This window comes from Uranotaenia lowii, chromosome 1, assembly GCF_029784155.1.
Source record: "Uranotaenia lowii strain MFRU-FL chromosome 1, ASM2978415v1, whole genome shotgun sequence".
Taxonomy (NCBI): Eukaryota; Metazoa; Arthropoda; class Insecta; order Diptera; family Culicidae; genus Uranotaenia; species Uranotaenia lowii.
The window spans coordinates 215,540,467-215,556,146 of record NC_073691.1 but is presented as its reverse complement, the minus strand read 5'-3'; the positions used below and the strand labels follow the sequence as shown (position 1 = coordinate 215,556,146).

The 15,680-nt window shown below is 38.8% G+C and overlaps 2 protein-coding genes across 2 annotated transcripts; one reads left to right on the top strand and one right to left on the bottom strand.

The window, feature by feature from the left end:
• Positions 1 to 1,075: 1,075 nt before the first annotated feature.
• Positions 1,076 to 3,635, bottom strand: LOC129739889 (small glutamine-rich tetratricopeptide repeat-containing protein beta-like). The gene is made up of 3 exons (XM_055731430.1): positions 3,076 to 3,635; positions 1,637 to 2,062; positions 1,076 to 1,564 (listed from the first exon to the last, which is right to left on the bottom strand). The coding sequence occupies exons 1-3, from the start codon at positions 3,438 to 3,440 to the stop codon at positions 1,333 to 1,335; spliced, it is 1,023 nt and encodes a 340-aa protein (XP_055587405.1). The 5' UTR covers positions 3,441 to 3,635; the 3' UTR covers positions 1,076 to 1,332.
• A 4,549-nt stretch (positions 3,636 to 8,184) lies between these two features.
• Positions 8,185 to 13,590, top strand: LOC129738402 (uncharacterized). The gene has a single exon (XM_055729581.1). It carries the CDS (start codon positions 8,185 to 8,187, stop codon positions 13,588 to 13,590), a length of 5,406 nt encoding a protein of 1,801 aa, XP_055585556.1.
• Positions 13,591 to 15,680: the final 2,090 nt, after the last annotated feature.

Below are 15,680 nucleotides of genomic sequence, written 5' to 3'. Positions count from 1 at the left end.
GGAAAATCCTCTCACCGTTGGCTTCCAGGGAGGTATTCATCGTTATAGGATTTTTTTTTTTCATTTGATAGTTTTCAATATGGATTCAAATTTAAAAAAAATGTGTCCTTCATCCATTAATCGGGCGCTTTCGTCTCGAAATGAAGCAGACAAACAGACTCTGCATACATTCCACTGTTTCGGATTCTGAATTCCAGATTTTTTCATTTGAATTTTTTCAATACCCGCTTCAGTTCTTTGTCCATTTGCACATTTGTATAAACAAAAATCTCGTTTCGAAAACTCAAATAAACACTGAAAACAGGGTATCTTTTTTGGACAAAAACTATGGCAAAATTTAAGTTTTTTTTTCGAATTATTACCTTACACTTTGGGGCGTATTCTGCGAGTCACGTGATGTGACTTGCAACATTTCACCGATATTTTATTTATTCAGTGCTGACTGTGATAATTTCACTTGTCTTGGAGTGTTAAGATCGCGGTACACCTCAGGTGACAATGAATAATTTTATTTTACGAATGACATACTCAAAAAGGCGACAGGTTGGTTTTGTATTATGGTGGAATCGATGAGGAATAGTTGGGAGAAGAATTTTGAACTGGCCTCGGTGTTCAAAATCTCTTTAAAATGATGTCATCTCGATTCCCTCGATTTTTACCGCGGAAATTTGCACATATCGGGGAAATGGAAAGAAAAACAGCTAGTTAAAAGAAGTTTTAAACACTGAAAGTGTTTCAAGATTCAGTTTTTTACTATTCCCCATCTATTCCGCCATATTACAAAGCCAATGTGTGTAGCTTTTTTGAATTAAAGTACACCGGGGAAGAGCAAACGGATTTCAACATAGTTCAATTTTCACATGCCCTAGAAAAATATGTTTATGTTTAAAAATTATCAATAATTATCGTTCGTTGCATCACTAAAATAGCTCTCAACAAATTCCCGTTGAAAATGAAAAATTAAAAAATGTTGGTAAAAAGCAACGGTATTTTTGTGAAAAAATTTCTAAGTTTGCACTTGCCCCGTTTATGGGTAAAGGTGGAATTCACACTACTTAAGTTGATACTAGCCGTGTAAGGTTACATAATGTTTATTTTTATTATTTTTACGGGCATTGTTGAATGAAAGTTAAAACGACGTTCAATTTCAAAAAAATCGTTGCCAGTTCTAATGGTGTTACACTTACACGAATGTACTACTATGACGAAAAAGGAAAATGGTTCGAATTCCATTCTGGGGGAAAAATAAAGTAAAAGCTAAATTCTTCAAGCACAATTAACTGCTGTTCTCAAGGTTATGGGAAGGTAAAAGAAAAAAAAATCTAGAAGCATTTAAGAGTTTCCTGGTGCCGGTGGTTGGCCATTGTTATCTGTGCTGCTGCCGCCACCTTCTCCAGGATTCGCTGGACTGCTTCCATCAGCACCACCTTGCTGCATCTGTCGAATCGTGCTGGCCAAGTTGGCTAGGTCGTTTTGGCCAAGCTGGTTTGTCATCTGAGCGGCTAACTGTCGGCTCGATTCCATCACCGCATCTAGGGCGTTCATTCCACTAAGTTGACCGAACCTTGAATGGGGTATGGCGAAAATTAAAATCAATTTCGATTAGGTACAATTCCACTAAGCACATTCGACTTACATATTCTGGATAGCGGGCTCGTTGATCATTCGAATGGCCATGTTTACCAGGGCGGGGTTGTTGAAAGCAGCGGCGAAATCGATTCCTTCCAAGCTCCTGGGGAGTCCACCAGCGGGGTTTGCTGCAGCATTGCCCGGATTGGATCGCAGCTCCTCCAGCCGCTGCTGCGTTACGCTCATGTTGTTTTTGTAGTCCTGGTTGTCCGGCTCGATCCTTAGCGCGTTCTGGTACGCTTCCAGTGCCTGCTCGTGTTTGTTCATCTTGGAGTAGGCCAATCCGAGCCGCCCATATGCTTTGCTGTAGTTGGGATCGTACCGAAGCGACATTCGGCAATCGTCAGCTGCCCTCTGGTAGTCACCCAAACGGCTGTATGCTGCCGCACGATTGCAGTAGAAGACCGGATTGGTGGCGTCAAGACAGATAGCTCTGGCGAGTGAAATGGGTTTGATTAAAAAGGGTGGTACTACTGCAATTGCAGGGTTTATTTTACTTAAGCAAAGAATTACTTATTAAATATTGCTTGATAAGCATAGTTCTATACATCGAAACGAGATGTCACGTCTTTTCAATCTTATTTTTAACAGTTTATTTTGTAAAAACTATCAGTATTTTGATTATAATCACTAAGCGTACAGTCAAATTTACAAATTGTTTCACATTTCAGTATTTTTAATGAAAACACGTAAAACTTAAAGCTGTCACTTGCTATAGGAAAATCTTCTCGGCCAAAAAAGGAGAATCGAAGCGTAATCTGCATGTTGGAAATTTGGTTATAAAAATTCTGGATATAAATCCAGATCAATACATTTTGACAATATTATGGATCATTTTAACATCAGAAGCCTGATCAATATAAAATAATCAACGTTAAAATTCGAATCCGAATGCATTATTTTTTGAATGCTTAGTGTCAATAGTTGAAAAAAGCCACCAAAATTCGACGTTTTATATCTCAGAAACCACTGAAGCGAATTCTACCAAATGAGTATTTTTGAGTAATATAAATTATTGAGCTGAATTTTGTGGAATAAAGTTTCATTATCAAATTCATGACATTTGAGTTATGCTTATTAGAATAGCAAGCGAAAAAACGAGATATCTCTTCTTTGGTCCGCAATGTGTTAAAATGTAAATCTCAAACAAAGTAGGTGTGTAGGATGTTGAAATCACCCTATGTATGATGTGGACTTAAAACAGTTGTTCAAACAATGCTAATACGCTGAAACGTTAACAGTAGGGTAAAAAGATATCACTGTTCTTGTTTTATTTGGGATTTTAAGCCTTATAGGTTTGTTTATTCATATAAGGATGAATCATCCCAAAGGATGAAAATCCTAGAAAAAAATTACCCAGGTTTAATCATTCTAATTCTTATCTCTGGGGATATCATCTTTCTAGAATGTTTAAGAATCGGTAACAAGTGAAAAAAACAAACTCACTTGCTGTAGGTGTTGAGGGCTTCCTGATACTTTTCCTCCTTCATCAGCGAATTGCCTTCGTTCTTGAGATTTTCCGCTTCCTGTTTTCGTTCCGGGCTGACGTTGGTAAATGCATTCCGGAAGACCTCGAACAGATCGATATGGTTCAGGGGGTCGTCCCTGTCGCCGCTGGTTCCTCCGGCGGAAGCACCCGATTCCGACCCATCTCCACCACCTCCCGCGTTGATTTCGTACACATTCTCCAAACACTGGATGGCCACCTCGAGCGATTCCCGGCTGTCGCTGTTGAAGGCTGGCTGCTCCAGCTGCCCATTCAGGAAGCGAATGAAGGCCCGCACGAAAAACTTTGCTTCGATATCACTCATGGCTGGCTGCTGGTGGATTCGATTTTCTGCGGAAGTTTTACGACACGCTCTGTTTTCTAGTTTTCCGGCCAAATTAAAGTGATGATCTGAAACTATTTGATTGGTTATCCAGTTTTTCCGGCTCGTTTATGTGTAAAAGTTATCGCGCTGCGTGACTTTCGGGATGTTGAGGTTTTGCTTTGACAGATTGAATGTGACGTCTCAGTAGGCGAATCAGTCGCCGAAACGTTAGAATCAGACGATTTAGAAAGGGGGCAGTCGCAAATAACGAATTCAGATTTAAAAGTTTCTTTATAGAACAAGTTAACCAAATTTTATATTTTTGCAAAAACATGAAAAACTGGATTTTTTTTAATGTTGTTCGAAAAATATATAAAACCTTCTATGGACGACCACTTCTTGCGCAGAAGGTTTCAATCAACTCACCAGGAGATGATGGAACATTGCACACAAGTTGTTCATAAGATAACCTAGAGAATTCTTATTGGATTTCTTCCCTTGTAACATTTTATCAGGAACATAATCACTTATATTTACGAACAACTGTCTCAAGAGCCAGTTCAACAGATTTAAATGATGTTAAACTTATTTTGGAATCTTGAATTGCAAAAGTATTAAGTTTGCCAATGACAAAAATGACAAAAATGACAAAAATGCCAAAAATGACAAAAATGACAAAAATGACAAAAATGACAAAAATGACAAAAATGACAAAAATGACAAAAATGACAAAAATGACAAAAATGACAAATATGACAAAAATGACAAAAATGACAAAAATGACAAAAATGACAAAAATGACAAAAATGACAAAAATGACAAAAATGACAAAAATGACAAAAATGACAAAAATGACAAAAATGACAAAAATGACAAAAATGACAAAAATGACAAAAATGACAAAAATGACAAAAATGACAAAAATGACAAAAATGACAAAAATGACAAAAATGACAAAAATGACAAAAATGACAAAAATGACAAAAATGACAAAAATGACAAAAATGACAAAAATGACAAAAATGACAAAAATGACAAAAATGACAAAAATGACAAAAATGACAAAAATGACAAAAATGACAAAAATGACAAAAATGACAAAAATGACAAAAATGACAAAAATGACAAAAATGACAAAAATGACAAAAATGACAAAAATGACAAAAATGACAAAAATGACAAAAATGACAAAAATGACAAAAATGACAAAAATGACAAAAATGACAAAAATGACAAAAATGACAAAAATGACAAAAATGACAAAAATGACAAAAATGACAAAAATGACAAAAATGACAAAAATGACAAAAATGACAAAAATGACAAAAATGACAAAAATGACAAAAATGACAAAAATGACAAAAATGACAAAAATGACAAAAATGACAAAAATGACAAAAATGACAAAAATGACAAAAATGACAAAAATGACAAAAATGACAAAAATGACAAAAATGACAAAAATGACAAAAATGACAAAATGACAAAATGACAAAAATGACAAAAATGACAAAAATGACAAAAATGACAAAAATGACAAAAATGACAAAAATGACAAAAATGACAAAAATGACAAAAATGACAAAAATGACAAAAATGACAAAAATGACAAAAATGACAAAAATGACAAAAATGACAAAAATGACAAAAATGACAAAAATGACAAAAATGACAAAAATGACAAAAATGACAAAAATGACAAAAATGACAAAAATGACAAAAATGACAAAAATGACAAAAATGACAAAAATGACAAAAATGACAAAAATGACAAAAATGACAAAAATGACAAAAATGACAAAAATGACAAAAATGACAAAAATGACAAAAATGACAAAAATGACAAAAATGACAAAAATGAAAAAAATGACAAAAATGACAAAAATTAAAAAAATGACAAAAATGACAAAAATGACAAAAATGACAAAAATGACAAAAATGACAAAAATGACAAAAATGACAAAAATGACAAAAATGACAAAAATGACAAAAATGACAAAAATGACAAAATGACAAAAATGACAAAAATGACAAAAATGACAAAAATGACAAAAATGACAAAAATGACAAAAATGACAAAAATGACAAAAATGACAAAAATGACAAAAATGACAAAAATGACAAAAATGACAAAAATGACAAAAATGACAAAAATGACAAAAATGACAAAAATGACAAAAATGACTGTAAACGCATTAACTTGAACCACCTTAATAAGCCCCGAAAAATGATACAGCATAAAAAGAGCAAACAAATATTCTCTGGGAAGTTCTCTGTAAGAGCAAAAGAGCTCTTATCTTCTAACGCTCTTGATTTACACAGCTGATCGGCAGCCGATCAGCTGACGAAAGAATCAGTTAAAAGCAACAGTCAAAGTGATCGGACATAGTCTCATAAGTCGTTCAAAACTGCAAAAATGACAAAAATGACAAAAATGACAAAAATGACAAAAATGACAAAAATGACAAAAATGACAAAAATGACAAAAATGACAAAAATGACAAAAATGACAAAAATGACAAAAATGACAAAAATGACAAAAATGACAAAAATGACAAAAATGACAAAAATGACAAAAATGACAAAAATGACAAAAATGACAAAAATGACAAAAATGACAAAAATGACAAAAATGACAAAAATGACAAAAATGACAAAAATGACAAAAATGACAAAAATGACAAAAATGACAAAAATGACAAAAATGACAAAAATGACAAAAATGACAAAAATGACAAAAATGACAAAAAAGACAAAAATGACAAAAATGACAAAAATGACAAAAATGACAAAAATGACAAAAATGACAAAAATGACAAAAATGACAAAAATGACAAAAATGACAAAAATGACAAAAATGACAAAAATGACAAAAATGACAAAAATGACAAAAATGACAAAAATGAAAAAAATGACAAAAATGACAAAAATTAAAAAAATGACAAAAATGACAAAAATGACAAAAATGACAAAAATGACAAAAATGACAAAAATGACAAAAATGACAAAAATGACAAAAATGACAAAAATGACAAAAATGACAAAAATGACAAAATGACAAAAATGACAAAAATGACAAAAAATGACAAAAATGACAAAAATGACAAAAATGACAAAAATGACAAAAATGACAAAAATGACAAAAATGACAAAAATGACAAAAATGACAAAAATGACAAAAATGACTGTAAACGCATTAACTTGAACCACCTTAATAAGCCCCGAAAAATGATACAGCATAAAAAGAGCAAACAAATATTCTCTGGGAAGTTCTCTGTAAGAGCAAAAGAGCTCTTATCTTCTAACGCTCTTGATTTACACAGCTGATCGGCAGCCGATCAGCTGACGAAAGAATCAGTTAAAAGCAACAGTCAAAGTGATCGGACATAGTCTCATAAGCGAATAAAAGCTAAAGTCAAAACGCCTAAGTCAAGTTTTTGTGTATAGCTAATAAAGTGACCAATTTTGAAGACCAAATACAAACTGTTATTTAAAGTCAATCCGCGCTTCTTACTTCATTCCGAAAATTAAATTAAGTCGTTCAAAACTGCAACATTTGGTCCGAAACGAACCGGATAGAGAAGCGCGTCGATTAATTGGTCTTCAATTGTTTCTGTGTGGAGTGAAACGGGTGAAAAATAAAAAGCATCCAACGGCTATTGTGTGTACCCAAGCCAAGCCGTCGAAAGAAAGCCAAGCGCCCCAGTCGTCATTTTGTGTGTATCACGTCGGGTTATTGTGTGTTAGGCAAAGAAATCAAAGTTGGTTGAATCTTCTACCCTTCTCCGCGGGATTTAGTGCACACCCGCTCTACCCCGTGATTGTGATTAGTAACTAATTGCCTAAAAGTGCATCGCTTTGAACGTTGATTTGAAGTGTTAGGTATAGCGCGCGGGAACAAGTTGGATTGATAACGGATGGGTGTTGTTGTTTAGCAACTGTCTGCACAAACCCCCCCCCCCCCCCCTCTACAATAGTCCCTCCCCGTTTTGGTGGCAAAGCCTACAACAAAATTGTGCGATTTTGACGGGGTTGTGACATTTTTTTGAAATTGCTTCCGTGTGTGGTGTGGGTAAAGATTGGGGCAAGTGTACTGAGAAGTCCCCCGGGAACAACCATCCTTTCCCTCTCCCCTCCCCCGGGGCTATAAAAAGTGTATAAAAAACGCAAAAGGTGTTGAGTTTGATCCATGATGGATGTACTAAAGTGTTAAGTGTTGAACTTTGGTCGAAGAACCCTTCCCCCGCCCGCGGGTCAGAGTAACACTTCACCCTCCCCCTCCACCAGGGATAATTAATTTGGGGAACAGTGCAAAAAAGTGAATAGAAACCAGAAATTTCACCTAGTGGTTGGAGATAGCAGTCTGCTGAATGCTGTTTGCGGTACCAGTCGACGCACGGAACAGTGGAATTTGCCGAAAATAGCAAAATTCGACTTGTTTATTTTGCTACCAATCGATCGCCCGTTGTTAGAAAGGATAAAGGCTAAGTACTGTGTGCTCAGGTAAGTCTGTGGTGCTGACCTGTACTGAGGATCAGGCTGTTGAAAGGAAACATTGGTTAATTGAACCGTGCATGCTTCGATACTGTTCTGTGAGAGTCGGTTACATAAAATTTGGATCTTCTGTTGGTGGCTCGTTTGTCAACTGCGAATCGTCGTTGTTTACCGTGCTGTTCAGTGGAAAAGTGATACCGTGCAGTGGCGTTTCATTATCTTGTGGTTGTGCGTGCCCGGATAGTGAATCATGCCTCGAGAGGACTTGCGGCTCCTGGTGAAGCAGGAACGGAACCTGAGGAGCTTAATGGACAGCATGCAAGAGTTTTTGAACGAATACCAAGCGGAACGAGATTACATATCTTTGAAGTATCGGATGCAGAAACTGGATGAGGTGTACGACAAGTTCATTCGAGTGCGAGAAAACATTGAGGTGATCACCGACGATGTGGAAATGGATGTTGGATTGGAAGGCGACGATGAGCAGTCAGCTCTCGAACGTGCGATGCGAATCAGCGAGCGCGAAGAGGTCAATATGCGCATCATCAAGGATTTTGAGAACCGTTTTTTTGAAATAAAGCATAGTTTGGGAGTGCTTGAAGCAGCCGAAAGTCGTTCCTGTACCAGTGTTCAAACTGTCAAACCATCAACAGCGGTTGATTCAATGCCAAGAATTAAGCTCCCCGAATTGAAACTACCGACATTTAGCGGAAAGTTGCAGGACTGGATCACTTTTCGTGATACATTCACCAGCATGATCCACAACAATGCGCATCTATCCGATATTGACAAGTTTACCTATCTGCGAACGTCGTTGACAGATGATGCATTAATCGAAATAGGATCCATCGAATTGACATCGGCTAACTACACCATAGCCTGGCGAACACTCGAAAACACTTTCGAAAACAGAAAGCTGCTTGTGAAGTCATATCTCGACGTATTGTTTGCTGTCAGTCCTATGAGTGAAGAATCTTATGATCAGCTTAATAGAGTGGTAAAGGATTTTGAGACAACGTTAATGATGCTTCAAAAGGTCGGTGTTGAAACTGATGGGATGTCAACCATTCTTCAGCATATGGTGTGTCAACGTCTGGATGCTGCTACTCTACAACGCTGGGAATCTTACCACAACTCTAAGGAGGTTCCATCGTATAGGCAATTGATGGAATTTTTGAAGTCAAGATGTCTGGTACTTCATAACATCTCGCTAGTTCACTCTGTTCAAGGGGAAGTGAAGAGGCAGTCTCGTTTTCCAGCAGTAGGTCATCCCGGTATACAACAGAAGGTAACGTGTCCTTTCTGTGGTGAATCTATGCATTCCGTGTTCAAATGTATGAAGTTCGTGAAGATGAAAGTGTCCGATCGTGTAGAAGTGGTGAAGAAAAGATCATTGTGCCTGAATTGTCTTTCGTCAGGCCACATTGCGAGATATTGTTTGAAAGGGTCCTGTCAAAATTGTGGAAGACGTCATCACACCCTCCTGCATGCAGGCCCTCCGGTATCGCAGTTCAATTCAGAACAGTTACGAGTTCCCCAGCAATCTAATGTAAGCGCGAATCAACAGCCACCACAGAACGAAACAGGGATATCATACGAAGTTTTTCCTTATTCCACTCTCCAGAACCAGACAGATCTAACGCACATCCCCAACCCGAGCATGAATAACCTCCCATCCTCAAGTACCACAGATAATCCTTCTACTAGCCACAGTTCTGTATTGTCCGCAAATCCTACCACTCTTCCGAACACTGTCCTGCTATCTACAGCAGTTTTAACAATTGGGGATGAATACGGGAATATCATTCCAGCTCGAGCTTTATTGGACTCAGGGTCACAGCTATGTTTCATGACTGAAAGGATCGCTCAGTCTTTGAAATTTCATCGATATCGAGAGTATCTTCCTGTCAAAGGCATTGGGCAATCGAAAACTTGTTCCACCCAGTCTGTTTTCGCTTCGATTGGTTCACGGTGTTCTGATTACCGCTCTACTTTGAAATTCCACGTTCTCCCGAAAGTCACGGCTGATATTCCAGTGAAAAGGATCGACATCGGTAGTTGGCAGATACCTCCAGGAATAACCATGGCAGATCCCGAGTTCCAGAATCCTGGTGGTATTGATCTCATTCTTGGAGCAGAAGTCTTTTATGATCTGCTGTTGGACGGGCAGCACAAGTTAGATAGCATTGGGCCTATACTGCAGAATACTCAACTTGGTTGGGTTGTTTCCGGCAAGGTTTCCGAAAAATCCAGAGTTCAAGCCACTGTTTCAGCTTCTTGTACCGAAGAACGGGTTAATGAATTACTAACTCGTTTTTGGGAGTTAGAAGCTTGCCACAATTCTAGTACGCTTTCACTGGAAGAATCGGAGTGTGAGAAGATTTTTGAAGATACTACTACGAGAGACTCATCTGGAAGGTTCGTTGTTAAGCTCCCTAGGAAGGACTTCCTAATCCGTCTGCTGAGAAGTCAAGCCGAGCGTCGTTTTTGGTCTTTGGAGTGCCGTTTAAAATCAAACCCTGAGTTGAAAGAGGAGTACAGCTCATTCATTCACGAGTATCTGGAGCTTAATCATATGCGTGAAGTTATTGCTGAAGAGGAAGGAGATATATCAAAACCGCCGCCATATTACATGCCACATCATCACGTATTGCGTCCTGAAAGTTCTACTACTAAACTACGCGTAGTTTTTGACGCGTCCGCTACAACGACGTCTGGAATTTCGTTGAATCAAGCACTGATGGTCGGACCTGTACTCCAGGAAGATTTAGTGTCCATAGTTCTTCGCTTCAGATTGCACAGAATCGCTATAGTTGCAGACGTAGCGAAAATGTATAGGATGATTAATGTAGTCCCCGAAGATCGTCGTCTACAGAGAATTGTTTGGAGAGATTCACCAGATGAGCCTTTAAGGACATTTGAACTAACTACCGTTACGTACGGCACCGCGTCTGCCCCCTATCTAGCCACGAAATGCCTACAACGACTTGCGGAATGCGGGAAGAAGAAGTACCCTATTGCGGCCAAGACTCTGAGTGAAGATTTTTATATGGACGATTGTTTAACGGGTGCAGATACTAAGGAGGAAAGCATCAAAAAATGCTGTGAACTGAATGCTCTATTGTCGTCTGCGAAAATGCTTTTAAGAAAATACAACTCGAACAACGTAGAAGTTCTTTCGGTTCTACCTGGCGAGCTCCGAGACGATAGGATTTCCCTGGAGCTTGATGCATCGCAGACTAAAATTAAGACACTGGGCCTCATTTGGGATACACAATCGGATTGCTTCCATTTCTCTGTGCCTCAGTGGAATTCTTCTACAGAAATAAACAAGCGTATCATTCTCTCCGACTTTGCCCGTTTGTTCGATCCCCTAGGATTGGTCGGTCCTGTTATGGTTCAGGCCAAGATATTTCTCCAGGAGCTCTGGAAGCAGAACTGTTCCTGGACGGAAACGCTTTCCAATCCTTTCCAGCAATGGTGGCTGGAATATCGGAGCAACTTGGCTGGACTATCCAATTTACAAGTTCCACGATGGGTCGCCTTTGGTTCGGATGTTATCTCCGTTGAGCTTCATGGCTTCTGCGACGCTTCCACTAAGGCCTACGGGGCCTGTATCTACCTGCGTTGTACGCGTTCCAACGGAATAATTTCGGTAAATCTTCTGATCTCCAAGTCTCGAGTAGCACCTCTGGATGATGTCAAGCGTAAGAAGAAGAAAATGACAATACCAAGGTTAGAGTTATCGTCTGCCCTCTTACTCAGCCACTTATACGAAAAGGTGACAGGCAGTTTAAGAATTTCTGCGAAATGTTTCTTTTGGACGGATTCCACCATTGTGAAGTGCTGGCTCTCTTCGCCACCGTCACGGTGGCAAATGTTTGTTGCTAACAGAGTCAGCGAAATCCAGCATTTAACAAAAGATGGAGTTTGGAATCACGTTGTTGGTATGGAAAATCCTGCGGACGTCCTGTCTCGTGGTGCCACTCCTGAAGAACTACTAAATCATGAGCTTTGGTGGCGAGGTCCAGATTGGTTGGAACTCTCACATGACGCATGGCCGAAAACTGGAGGTACCGATGAAACGGAGTTTGAGCACACACTTCTTGAAGAGGCTGCAGTTGCTGGACCCGCTCAAGTGGATTCACCGAATGAGATATTTTTATTGAAGAGTTCGTTCACCACACTGGTTGATCTAGTCGCATTCTGCCGAAGATTTTCTTTCAACTGTAAGAATAGAAACAGCCATCGCGTAGGATGTTTAACAGTCACCGAAAGAGAGGAAGCTTTACGAGTACTCGTTAAACTAGCTCAGAAAGAATGTTTTCCTCAAGAAATATCCGCTGTCGATTACACGGGTGAAGTTAAAAACACTTCAAAGCTGAAATCGCTTCGCCCACAACTGGTTAACGGAATTCTGGTCGTCGGAGGTCGTTTAGAGAACGCACCGATTGCTGTTGGAAGGAAGCATCCTATAATCCTTGATAATCATCACCCGTTTACGCTGCTGATCGTCAACCACTACCACCTCGTCATGTTGCATGCTGGACCCCAACTACTCACCGCTTGTGTTCGAGAAAAATTCTGGCCTCTATGTTTGAGAAACTTAGCCAGGAAGGTTGTTCACAGTTGTGTACGTTGTTTCAAAATCAAGCCACGAGCTATGGAACAAGTTATGGCAGATCTTCCAACAGAACGCGTATCGCCTGCACCTCCTTTCGCTCGAGTCGGCGTGGATTATTGTGGACCATTCAAGTATCGGTTTCCTATCCGCAACTCTGCGCCGCGCATCTGCTACGTTGTGATCTTTGTTTGTTTGGTTACGAAGGCTTGCCACATCGATATGGTTCAGGATCTTACAACCGACGGGTTCATCGCCGCTCTACACAGAATGATTGGACGTCGAGGACAACCAGAGCTTATTCTCTGCGACAATGCTACCAACTTTGTTGGTGCTAAAAGAGAACTCGATGATCTAAGGAAGATGTTCAACTCCCAACGTGCTGCTCTTTCCGAAGCCGCCGCCAAAAATTGCATAGAGATGAAGTTTATTCCACCACGAGCTCCTAATTTCGGCGGTCTTTGGGAAGCCGCTGTAAAATCTATGAAGTACCACTTGAAGCGTGTTGTTGGCTCTGAAATATACACCTACGACGAGTTCTACACCCTACTGACGCAGATTGAGGCATGTTTAAATAGTCGACCGCTAACACCGCAACGGGACGATCCAGCAGATCTTGAAGTTCTCTCTCCTGGGCATTTCTTCGTGCACCGTCAACTAACCGCCTTACCTGAACCGTCACTTGATCATCTCCGAGAAAATGTTTTATCTCGCTGGCAAAGAGTTCAACGCCATATGCAAACAAGTTGGAAGAAGTGGTCAACTGCCTATCTGTCCGACTTGCAAAACCGTGTCAAATGGACAAGACAGCAGCCGAATTTGAAAGAAGGCATGATGGTGATCATCAAGGAGGAAAACTTGCCACCGTTGAAGTGGGCACTTGGACGAATCACTGCACTGCATCCAGGGCCTGATGGAAATGTCCGCGTTGCTGACATTCGCACGGAAGATGGCATCAAATCTAGAGCAATCTCCAAAATTTGCTTGTTACCAATCCGGGACAACGATCCCGAACCAGCTGCAAGAGAAGAGTAGTCGTTTTCTCCACCAAGGCGCAGTAGGCGCGCCTGCGGGGGTCAGTTGATCCCCGCAGTCCAGTTAAGTTATTTTTAATTAAATTATGATCAAAAAAGCTTAAGGAATGTTCATACCCCATAGTGTCGTCCATGCCCACGGCGGTCGCTGACCGTCCGTCCGAAGAGTCCACCCACGAAGCGCTGAGGTTCACCAGATCGTTAAATCAACCACATCGCCCTTAGGACACGCTACCTCGCTGTATAAAAGTTGATTGAGCGTCTTGTATTCTTGTGGAGGTTGAGGGACCTCCACGCAAAGTTAAGTTTGTGTTTGTTGTTCAACGTTGCATTAGGGCATACACAATCCTTTTATCAGCAGGAAGTCGTGTCATTCCGCGGTTTTGGGTACTTCAGCCGTTCTTCGCCAGTTGTCCACATAGGAATGCACATCGCAGCTGTCGTTGAAGAAGTCCAATCAGCACCACCATTTACCATTATCAACCAAATCCATCGTACGTTTAAAGAAAGTTCATCGGAGTCATCACCGAGCATCGTAGTAGTATCGGCGCAATGAGCGCCCGCGGTGGCTCGAAGCCACCGCTTCAGGGAAGTCGTTTGGCCAATAGGCCGGGTACCTTGGTCAACGGTGTGCTTCCCGATCGCAACCCACAACCATGATCGAGCGCACAGGCTACAACCCGCAACCACAGCCATACGAAGAAGAGAATACAGTCCACACTTGAAGGCAAAGGAGAATTAGAATCCAGCAAAGCACTAGAAAGTTCATCGCAGATTGCATCGTATCGTTTTCATTGTATTGAAGTTGTCAGTGAAATTTATTAAGGAGTTTCTGATTTGTTTGATATTGCTAGGCAAATCAAGGGGGGCGGTTATGTAAACGCATTAACTTGAACCACCTTAATAAGCCCCTAAAAATGATACAGCATAAAAAGAGCAAACAAATATTCTCTGGGAAGTTCTCTGTAAGAGCAAAAGAGCTCTTATCTTCTAACGCTCTTGATTTACACAGCTGATCGGCAGCCGATCAGCTGACGAAAGAATCAGTTAAAAGCAACAGTCAAAGTGATCGGACATAGTCTCATAAGCGAATAAAAGCTAAAGTCAAAACGCCTAAGTCAAGTTTTTGTGTATAGCTAATAAAGTGACCAATTTTGAAGACCAAATACAAACTGTTATTTAAAGTCAATCCGCGCTTCTTACTTCATTCCGAAAATTAAATTAAGTCGTTCAAAACTGCAAAAATGACAAAAATGACAAAAATGACAAAAATGACAAAAATGACAAAAATGACAAAAATGACAAAAATGACAAAAATGACAAAAATGACAAAAATGACAAAAATGACAAAAATGACAAAAATGACAAAAATGACAAAAATGACAAAAATGACAAAAATGACAAAAATGACAAAAATGACAAAAATGACAAAAATGACAAAAATGACAAAAATGACAAAAATGACAAAAATGACAAAAATGACAAAAATGACAAAAATGACAAAAATGACAAAAATGACAAAAATGACAAAAATGACAAAAATGACAAAAATGACAAAAATGACAAAAATGACAAAAATGACAAAAATGACAAAAATGACAAAAATGACAAAAATGACAAAAATGACAAAAATGACAAAAATGACAAAAATGACAAAAATGACAAAAATGACAAAAATGACAAAAATGACAAAAATGACAAAAATGACAAAAATGACAAAAATGACAAAAATGACAAAAATGACAAAAATGACAAAAATGACAAAAATGACAAAAATGACAAAAATGACAAAAATGACAAAAATGACAAAAATGACAAAAATGACAAAAATGACAAAAATGACAAAAATGACAAAAATGACAAAAATGACAAAAATGACAAAAATGACAAAAATGACAAAAATGACAAAAATGACAAAAATGACAAAAATGACAAAAATGACAAAAATGACAAAAATGACAAAAATGACAAAATGACAAAAATGACAAAAATGACAAAAATGACAAAAATGACAAAAATGACAAAAATGACAAAAATGACAAAAATGACAAAAATGACAAAAATGACAAAAATGACAAAAATGACAAAAAT